Source organism: Phalacrocorax carbo, chromosome 5, assembly GCF_963921805.1.
Source record: "Phalacrocorax carbo chromosome 5, bPhaCar2.1, whole genome shotgun sequence".
Taxonomy (NCBI): Eukaryota; Metazoa; Chordata; class Aves; order Suliformes; family Phalacrocoracidae; genus Phalacrocorax; species Phalacrocorax carbo.
Window position 1 is genome coordinate 68160206 of NC_087517.1, and position 9978 is coordinate 68170183.

A 9978-nucleotide genomic window follows, 5' to 3' on the forward strand; every position below is an offset into this window, starting at 1 on the left:
GTAAAGTTGATATTATGGCTCTTGAATAAAAGATTTATAGCTTTTTACACTTCCCCAAAGTGGAAATGGAGATGCCCAGTAACTCCTTTCCTACAGCCTTCCCACTACTCTAACAACAGGTATTTGCACATCATAGCTTCTAACTGAGACTTCACAAGGAAACATTTGACACCTGACCTTTAAGAACCTTTTAGGGCTGTAAAATGTACTATTGCAAATGAAAGCACTGCAATTGTCCTACTGTCTTTGAGAAACTATGATCAACCGGGAGGTATATCGGCAATGGTGGTGGTGGTGGTGGTGTTTACGTTCCCACAGGACCAAAGGCGATGGTCTTTCGAGGTTTTGCACACCAAGTTCCTGACCGAGTCAGGTGTCTGATGGTAGGGAAAGCATTTTCCAGTAATCCTTCCACCTCAAGCTGTGATCTTGTCAGATTTTACAAGCAAAACACCCAGGTCTGGTCAGAGCTTGGATGGGAAACCTCCAAGGAAAACTAAAGTGCTCCAGGAAGCGGTGTGGGTAATTTAGCTCCTGGCATTCTTCCCGCTGCCTGAATAAATATTGAACCAACCTCTAACCATACTGTTGCAGTAAGAAACATTGCGCTGCTGGTGGAAGATGCAAATCCAAAGGTGTCAGCAAATAGGGTCACAAGAGAGCTCAAGATGCAGTTCACAAACGTGAGCTTGCTCGTATTTCTGCTCTTGAGCAATATTCACGAACAACGATGTTACATCTACTTTAAAAAATCTCTCATTAGTTAAATTAAAGAGTATACCCTCTGAATTCTGTTATTTGCTGTGTTTCCTGTCAAAACTGTGCTCTTTTTTTAATAGAAAAGTGGATTTTTTTGACCAAACTTTAAAAGTTCATATTTATTTTATTTTGTTTTCTCTGTTTTTAGTTTTGAACAAAAAGGTCTTGAAAAGTATCTAATGTTCAAAGACAATATAGTGTCTAATGAAAACTGGAAATGAAAAGCAGACAACCAGAATGTCCCAAGCCTAAAAACTTTTTGAATAAAACAGCTTGAAAATCAGGACTACATCTCCCAGTACATGAGGGGCGAGAAACCTCCGGATGTGTGGCAGTGGCTCAGCACAAAGGAGAATGGGAAACACCATGGGAGATGTTTGCCAGCCAAGAAATCTGCAATTCCTGTGACTCACAGCATTTCCAAACGGAAACGTTCAGTCTCTTTTCCTGCCAGAAATCTACATCTTTTTCAAGCAAAAGGAACTAGTTGCCCCCCCCAGCTGCACTGTTGAGTATGGTTCCCATTTTTAAAAGGAATCAGGCTTCCACCCACAGGATATTTTGCATTTTTCAGGTGTATTTTGCGCAGCCAAAGAAGAATCAGAAAAAAACATGCCTGATCGGGAGTTCTTCCATCTCCCCAAGGAATCATCTCCTCTGAACAACTGGAGTTTAACACTCCTTTCAGTGTCCAGCACCTTGAAGGCTGTGTGCGAGCAGTGTGAACGACAGGGTTTAATGATGTAAATGGAATATGAAAGGGATGTTTTCTATAATATATACAAATCCACTACTGCTTTATTGCAGATGAAGTATAACTGATGATGTCTGCAGGCAGCACTCCCCAGCCTAGATGTACAACTGCCTAAAAGGGGGCTGTAGTGAGGTGGGTGTTGGCCTCTTCTCCCAGGCAGCAAGTGACAGGACGAGAGGAGATGGCCTCATGTGGCACCAGGGGTGGTTTAGATTGGATATTAGGGAAAATTTCTTCACCGAAAGGGTTGTCAAGCACTGGAAGAGGCTGCTCAGGGAAGTGGTTGAGTCACCATCCCTGGGGGTGTTTAAAAGATTTAGGGACATGGTGTAGTGGTGGCCATGGCAGTGCTGGGTTAATGGTTGGGCTCAATGATCTTAAAGGTCTTTTCCAACCTGAATGATTCTCTGATTCTTTCCTATGATTGAATGATGAGGAATGAGGGGAAAACATCAAGACACGCTCACACAGCTTAAAACTGAGCTTCACCCATTTATTGTATGAAGAAAATAACAATTTAGGACTAGGTGGAGTGACCCACACATAATCCAAGGTCATAATTTAATGAGCTGTTTCCAAAACCCTTCCATAACAGAGGTACTTTTCTTAGACTTGCTGTTTCACATGGAGCTCACCAGTAACTGGCAGCAGACAAACTCGAATTCCAGCCATGGTGTTCACTGCCTAGCTTTGGGAAAACCCCTTTGTCTCTCCGTGTCCTTGTCTGTTGTACCTCAACCACGCCGCCTTCACAAGGGACTCCACCTTCACACGGCTGCTGCAGAGCCAGATGCCACGGTTTGCTAAAGCTCCTTGAAACCTCTAGACTAAAGGAGTGACAAAAGAGTCAGCTAGAATTCTGTGTTGAAGATGATTTTTTTTTTATTGCAAATGTACACATTACACTATTGATAATGCACAGAAATTTAAAAAGCTATCTTTTGCTAAAATTTCATGATTACAAAACTTCACAAAATTTCTTACAACTAAAAAACCCACCTTCAAGAGTATATAAATAGAATTTTGAGCATAAATAACAGTAACAAAATAAACAGATGTATGTATTCAATAAATTAATTATAAATATTGCATTGGCAATGAAGTGCTAGGTCAGAAGAACACCAGTATTTCCAGTAGAGCTTTTTTTTTTGTATAGAAATCTCTATTATAAATGAACCTTTGGAAATGAGTAGAATCCCTGAACCCTTTTCTGACATTGCTAGGCTTTTTTCCCCCTTTTTTCTTTGGTTTCACCTTGCTTATTCCTTCATCAAATTGTTACAATGGGAGGACAGAACTGAAGACATGAGACATCCATGTTTTGGCCACGAGGTGCTCATAATCCCTTCCTGCAAGAAGAACAGCATGGCTGACCCAGTTCTGTGGCATTTAAGTCACTAAATTGTCTCTCCACTGATTCCCACGGATTCAGAATCAAGCCTGGAAAGGACTTGAAAGAATTGCCGGTGGTTAAAGGTTAAACACGAAAACCTGTTTTGCAATTGATTTGACCTATACATCATCCATTTTCAGTCTTTCTCGCTGTTTGCTAATGACATGCATGCTTATATACAACAGAACTTTAATTTAAACACTAATTTGAACTGCTCATTCCCTACCTGATGAACATAAACGCTAGTTCTGTGCACTCTTCCAACCACACACACTGAATTCTCACTAGTGTTAATGAGAACTCTCTGCTCGATGATGCTGATCCCACAGTGAATATAAATTAGCCTTTAAAAGAAATCAAAGATCCAGTTTTCCAAAGTACCCTTTAGCAATAAGGGAAGGAAGAAATTATTCCCTTTCTTCCCTTATTTCCTGAGGGAAGAAAAAGCACAATGTACAAGCGGAATTGTTTTTTCAGTGGTATGCTTTCAATAGAAAGTTTTCCCAGAACATTGTCAGCAGCTTTTCAAGAAACAGCATTAACGCTAGTTCACGTAACCATGTTTTCTAGGCTTTCCTTAACCATGTTGTGTTCCAAATGTTTGTCTTTAAGGCCTCTGAAGCTAAGAGTTCATTAACCTCCCTGTGACTGGAAAAAAAGGTGTTCTGTGTTTGCTCCTATGAGCAGAGATAACAGGTGAACATATGTGGTAATGAAGTTGATGTAGAAAAATTATAATTATTTTATCATCACCATGGTAATGGAGGAACTCTGATGAAGCTATTCAGCTTTTCTTATTTAATCCTGTTCCAAATAAAACTATGGATAAACTATTCTTTAGACTACAGAATAGCCTCTGGGCACTCATCTCTTACAGGTACAACACACGGCAAGGAAAAGGCTGGCTCCGTACTGAAATATACAAAAAAAAGGTCAAAATATCACTACATGAAAAGCTAAAACCCCTGCAGTATTCTGCTATATTTCTTTAAAAACATGTGTGTGTGATCAGAGTCATTTCTGAAAGCTGGGGCTCTTCACCGGTGACAGTTTGGAGGTGATGCCAAAGGGGTCCATGCTGTCCGTTTCGAGAGGCGAGGAGTACACCTCGGGTTCAAACGCCTGGCTGTAATCACCATATTCACCAAAGTCTGTTGACTCCACGGGCACAGTGTTGATCATCGGTAAGAAGTGAGACAGTGGAAGAAAATCTTTTCCTTTGAACTGTTGTCTTTGCTTGGCACTACTCAAAGACACCGATATTCCATATTTTTTTGATTTATATACATTGTAGCCGTCTGGACGAATCTCCTCTTCAAAGGAACAATCCTCAGTGGAATACCTGAGCTGAACAGCAAGGAGTAACGAGAATTACAAACAGACCCACCAGACTCATTGTATTCAACCACAACGCAAACCTTTGATGTGACCAGCCCTTCTCCCTCTGCTGTCAGTGGGGGCATCCCTCTGGCTTGTCATGGGTGCCCCAGTTTGGTGCACCTTGCAGACCCCACTGCCAGATCCTTGCTGGTGAGCTGCCCACTGCCTCTCTACCTGGCTGCTGCAGGGATGCAGGGGGGACCCACTGCTCTGGTGACTGCTCTTTCAGTGATGGACCACAGCCACGGAGGTGAAGTATCCTGAAGCGCCCTGAAGTGATCAGGCAGTCGGACTGGATGATTGTTGTGGGTCCCTTCCAAATGAAATATCCTATTCTATTCTATTCTATTCTATTCTATTCTATTCTATTCTATTCTATTCTATTCTATTCTATTCTATTCTATTCTACTAGAGCTCCCCACGTTGCATGTAGAATGCATTTTGGGTTATGAGGCTGTTAAAAGACCTAATCCAGAACTCCTGAAGTTAATGCATGCCCATCACATTAAATAAGCTTTGATTCCTGGATGTGTACTTCTCCACAGCTACCACACTCATCCTGTCCTGAGCACAGGGAAAAAGAATCTCAGATGACAGTGCTCATTTAGATAAACTGTCCTTAATTGCTAACAGTACTTAACCGCAGTCAGGAGCCCTAACCCAACAATCCTTGGGCATAAAACTCCAGCTCTGTTAGAGATTCGCTTGTGTAAGGGCTTCAGGGTCAGGTCTGCCGAAAGGCAGTGCTGTCAAAGACAGCACTTACACACACATGGCCAAACAGTAAAACGATACTAAAAAGTTAACTCCCGGGTTTTTTTACTCAGCATTTACTGGAATTACAGAAGGCCAGTAACACAGTGTTGTTTTCTCATTACACATTAGTTAGAACTGTCAAATTAATAACAGTGCAAGTTGAAATTTTGTATAGAAGAATGTATTTTCTTAGGTATGAATCTGTAGAATTACACTTGTGATATACTGCACAGATAGTGTATCAGGATTTTGTATCACCAGGTCAGACCTTTCCAGTCCTTATACAATCACTGTATTTCTTAGAACTCTGGTGCTATTTCAGGCTCAGCCACTACAGGTGATTGAACTCACGGTCAATAAAAGACAATTGCTGATTATGTCTCACTCTGCAGCAATATAAGTGTCCATACATGAATGCTCTGCCTGTCTGAGAACATACATGGTACTCTTCAGTCCTTCCTCAAACACCCTCAGAAATATGGAATACAGTTAAATGCATGCATGTGGTTGTCTTTTAAAAGCACTTTTTAAACTAATCAAGTAATTTTAAAAAAAGGCATTCTTCTCCAAACAAAATTCTGCAATATTTATCCTTCTACACATATTATATCTCAGGAAAACATGTGTCTATGATACAAGTTTATGCCTGAATTGTTAGCTGTCTTTATTTCTCTGACTCCTCAGCCTCACTAGCAAGGATGATGAAATAAAAAAGCTTCTTGAGTAAGTGCACATCACAAATAACTGTTATTGATTGCACCCCCACCCCCACCCCCCATGCCCCAACTGCATAATTCACTCTTCATTTCATTGGGATTGCCTCTAGTGTATTTCTTAAACAAGTACCAAACACACTTCAAGTATTTCCAGATCATTTTTTTCACAGGAGGGATTTGTAGTATGTCAGTATATTCAGCAGTTACATGATTTCCCCCTAAACCACAGACCATGGCACACTGCACGTTCGAAAATCAACCCTAGCCATCAATTTCATAGTGTTAAAAAAGGGGATGTTTCGGGAGTGCAAGCGGTTGCCGGGTTCAGTCCCCGGACACCATATTTGCCCTTTCATTCTTCCACTCCTGAGCGTAGTGCTGATAAGGCAAAGAATCGCCTGCGGAGCTGCCTGCCCAGGCTGTTAGCAGAGAGGTGACGGCAGGTGTCCACAACATAGAGATGCAACAGCATGGCTATATGCCATTGTATTTTCAGGAAAAAAACCCTGCAATTAATACTATACGCTAACAAACCCAGTCTCAGTCTAGGCATATGCATATGCCTTCAAAATGGTGTTATATGAAAGGTATTTTAAAATTCTGCGACTGCTAAAGTCCGGCCGGCAGCTCCAATGGGAGCAGGATCCGGGCTCTGCTTTGTTTTCATTGATCATTTTGCTTTGGATATACATTAAAACATTAAGCTAATAATTGACCTACCATATCGTCTGAACCTATGCACCTTATCGTGGCATCGATTGGTTCTAGCCCAGAAAAGCAAGGAAATTCAGAAAGAAAGGCTTAATCTGATGTTATATATGCATTCAGAAAACATCACCGCATCAGTATTGCTCTTATTAAAGATACTGGGAGTTTTGACGATGGGCCAAGTCCTTGCCTGATTGAAATCAGCAGAAATTTTGCCAGAGTAATCAAAGCAGAATCAAGCTTTATCTTTACTATGGCATAATAAAAAGCCATCGCTTGTGAAACTCAGGCTCCCGTAAAGCACTTACACACAGACTGAACCTCAGTCTTACCCTTCGAATTCTAGAGTTGGCAACTCATTCGTGTGCCTTAAAAAGTTTATACCGCTGATAACGACTAGCCGATACGCTGACATGACCTAACCAAGTGGTGTCAGCGGGTCACTCAACTCCTCAACCTCTCCAAGCCCCACAGGTGAGCTGTTATTCCCGGGCAGAAGCGAGGCAGCGGAGAAGAGTCCTTTTTCCCCTCGAAATCCTGTTTCAGTTTGGTCCTACCTACGAGATGGCAACCCCGTGTCTCTGGGACGGGCACGCCTGGCAGCCATCTGGCCACATCTCATTTCCAAAGGAGTAATCTCGGTTTTGGTTTTGTTTTTTTTTTTTCATCATACCTGACCTGAACAGTGAGAAATTATTCAGATTCTATGGCGTGACTTAATCTATTTCTGCAGCATAAACGCAGCCACCCACCGATGAGGCTTTTAAAACATAAATGCAATTTCACCCTGGACTGTATTTTCAGTATATTTTGGCAGGGGACGGGCAATACATATTTCGCTTTCTAGACGATGCTTCCTTGCTGCCTGCTAAGAATCCCCACGGCCTTTCAGGCAGTAACAGCGGCAAGAATCCCCGGCCCTATGGAGGAACGGGGGGGTGGTGGTGCGGTGGGGACCCGAAAGCTTTGTTAACCCGTTACCAACCGCAGCGATAAGACAAGATGTCAGCCCTTTGGTCTCGCCTGCCGTTTCAGCGCGGCGGCGGGGATGGAAATGATCCCTCGGGAAAGGCGAGCCCGGGGCAGAGCCGTCGGGAGCGGGGTTGGGGGGTGCCGGGGGGGTCGCGGCTCACCTGCCCGTGCAGCCGCCCCGCCTCGTCCATGCAGAGGTACCGGGAGCTCCGCACGCCCTTGATGGCCACGGTGCGCACCGCCACGGCGCGGATCTCCAGCAGACCTGCGGGGGCAGAGGGGAGAACGGCGTTAGCTCCGCCGCCCCGTCCCGTCCCGTCCCGCCCCGGTACCGCCGGTACTCACTTTGCGGGCTCTGGCTACCGGCAGCGTCCACCCGGCCGTCGCCGCCGATCCTCAGGAAGCAGCTGAAGAGCCCGTGCTTGCTGGCGGTGTAGAGGTGCCGCAGCCGGATCGGTTCACCCCAGCCGTAGTTAACGTGAGGACCGGCGTCGGGCAACGGCAGCGAGGCGGCGGCGGCGGCGAGAGCCAGCAGCGCCAGGGCGGCGGGGCGGGCGGCGGGGCGCGGCCCCATGCCGCGGGAGCGGCGCGGAGGGGCGCGGAGGGGCGCGGAGGGGCGCGGAGGGGCGCGGAGCGGCGGCCGGGCGCTGGCTGCGCTGGCTGCGGCTCGGGGATGTAGCGCGGACGAAGCCAGCCCCCCGGCCTTTTATAGCTCTCCGTTATCAGCCCGATCGATTCGGCTGCATCCAGCTCCAATATAGAGCCCATTTCATAGCGGGAATTGGTCGGATCAGTCCCTCCCCCCGAAAATATTGATCGGATGACATCATTTCGCAGGGGGCACCCTGAAGTCGCTCCCTCCCCAGCCGCATCTCCGAGTTTTCCCCCCTTCTCTTCGCGTCTCCGGCCGCGCCTCTCGCCGTCGGGCCGGGCGGGACCCCCGCGGCCGCGGCTGCCCCGAGGGGACGGGACGGGACGGGACGGGACGGGAGGGGACGGGAGGGGCGGCACTGGCGGCCCCGTAGCCCCTGCCCCGGTGTGAGGGCCGGGAAGGGCACCGGGGGGGGGTGGGGGGGTGGGGTGGGCGTGTGTAAATCCAACCCCATCCCGCGGCTCGGCGGAGGCGAGGGAGCCGAGCCGAGCCGGGAGGGGAGGCTGCCCTCTCCCGCCGCCGCCGCTCCGCTCCCGCCTCGGAGCTCGCCCATCCTTTATTGCCCTTTTCGGAAAGAAATTTCACCTTCGGGGAATGCTTTGTAAACCTCGCTAAGGGAAATCGGCTGCCGAAGCGGCTGCAGCTCCCCCGGCCGCGTCCTGGGAGCGCGGGGTGAGCGGTGCCGCCGGCCCCCCGTTACCCGACGGGGCGGCCCGGTACGGCGCGGTACGGCCCTACACGGCCCTTGCACGACCCGGTACGGCGCCTTTGGGCGGGACAGCGCTGCTCCCGGGCTTTATTGCCGCCCGGCCATCCCCGGCTGTGTCACTAGATGGAGCCTGGCACCTGGGATGCGGGCTGGCCTCGCCTTTGGGGAGCTGCTGCCCGGGGAGGGGGGTGCTCTCCAGCTCCCCTGCTTCCCCATTTGTACAGAGATCTGGAGGGGAAAAAAAAGTGTGTGTAGTAAAAGGGCATTGCCCGCAGCCAGCGGCCCCATCTAAGCATCAATCAGATTTTTGTCCTGGTTGGTGCATGGACTTTTTCCACACAGGGTCCTCCCTGGGAGCTCACTCAGTGCACCAAGAGAGATGGAAAGAAGCAGACACACATATTTAGGTTTGTTCCATGCTTTTTAGATCTCAGGGGCACTTTAGGGGATTGCTGCTGGCTTTTTTGCTATCCATCCAAACTGAGCATTAAAGGAAATCTCTCAAATCTCAAAAAAGAAAATGGGTACTGATGGGATTTCATAAAGGAAAAAATGCTTTCCCCCATAGGACACATTAAATAACAATTGAGTAAAACATAATCCCCTGCCCTCAGCAACTTCTCCAAAACAACAAAGTTTCAGTCAGCTTCCACATACTGTTTTTAAATTTTGCTGCCTGTTTACTTTCATCCTCCTGTCTGTGCACTTGCAGCTCCTTCCTGTAAACCCTCACACAAATAACTTTTCTTTATGAGCAATCTTAGCCCAGTGAGGCTGCACACATGGATAAGGTCATACAAAAATACAGACTCTTGTAGGATGGCGGCCTGCACTTGTATAAACGCTTACTCTTATTACCACGCGTAGCTTACGGTACTGAAGTTAATCACATCGGTCAATCTGTTTGAATGATCGGGGTCTTGTATCACAAGCTCCCTGGAGCAAGGGATTTTATGTCACCAACCGTTTCAAAAGCAACTGCTGATTTTGGCTGCCTTTGGATTTTTTTGGATGGTCAGCTTGAGACACTCAAAAAGGAGCCCAGTTTTCTCTGCATGGCTGATGAATAATTGATAAAAATCAGGACCACTTCCCTTTTGGGTGTCTTCTGCTTCATCCTCCAAATCATGGCCCGATTTGAGAAATTCTGGCCTTTCCAACTTCACACAAGTTCACAAT

The 9978-nt window shown here is 46.8% G+C and overlaps 1 protein-coding gene across 1 annotated transcript; it reads right to left on the reverse strand.

Moving 5' to 3' along the window:
• Window positions 1–2370: 2370 nt before the first annotated feature.
• On the reverse strand, window positions 2371–8121 carry FGF19 (fibroblast growth factor 19). The gene is made up of 3 exons (XM_064452888.1): window positions 7784–8121; window positions 7600–7703; window positions 2371–4253 (listed from the first exon to the last, which is right to left on the reverse strand). Exons 1-3 carry the CDS (start codon window positions 8010–8012, stop codon window positions 3921–3923), a joined length of 666 nt encoding a protein of 221 aa, XP_064308958.1. The 5' UTR covers window positions 8013–8121; the 3' UTR covers window positions 2371–3920.
• Between the last annotated feature and the right edge of the window lie 1857 nt (window positions 8122–9978).

Bases quoted from the DNA above. Each gene is read 5' to 3' on its own strand.
- FGF19 (XM_064452888.1), bottom strand. From the start codon at position 8,012: ATGGGGCCGCGCCCCGCCGCCCGCCCCGCCGCCCTGGCGCTGCTGGCT. The intron at 7,704-7,783 runs GTGAGTACCGGC...CTGCCCCCGCAG, and splicing joins CGGTAGCCAGAGCCCGCAAA to GTCTGCTGGAGATCCGCGCC. The intron at 4,254-7,599 runs GTGAGCCGCGAC...CTTGCTGTTCAG, and splicing joins CGGGGCGGCTGCACGGGCAG to CTCAGGTATTCCACTGAGGA.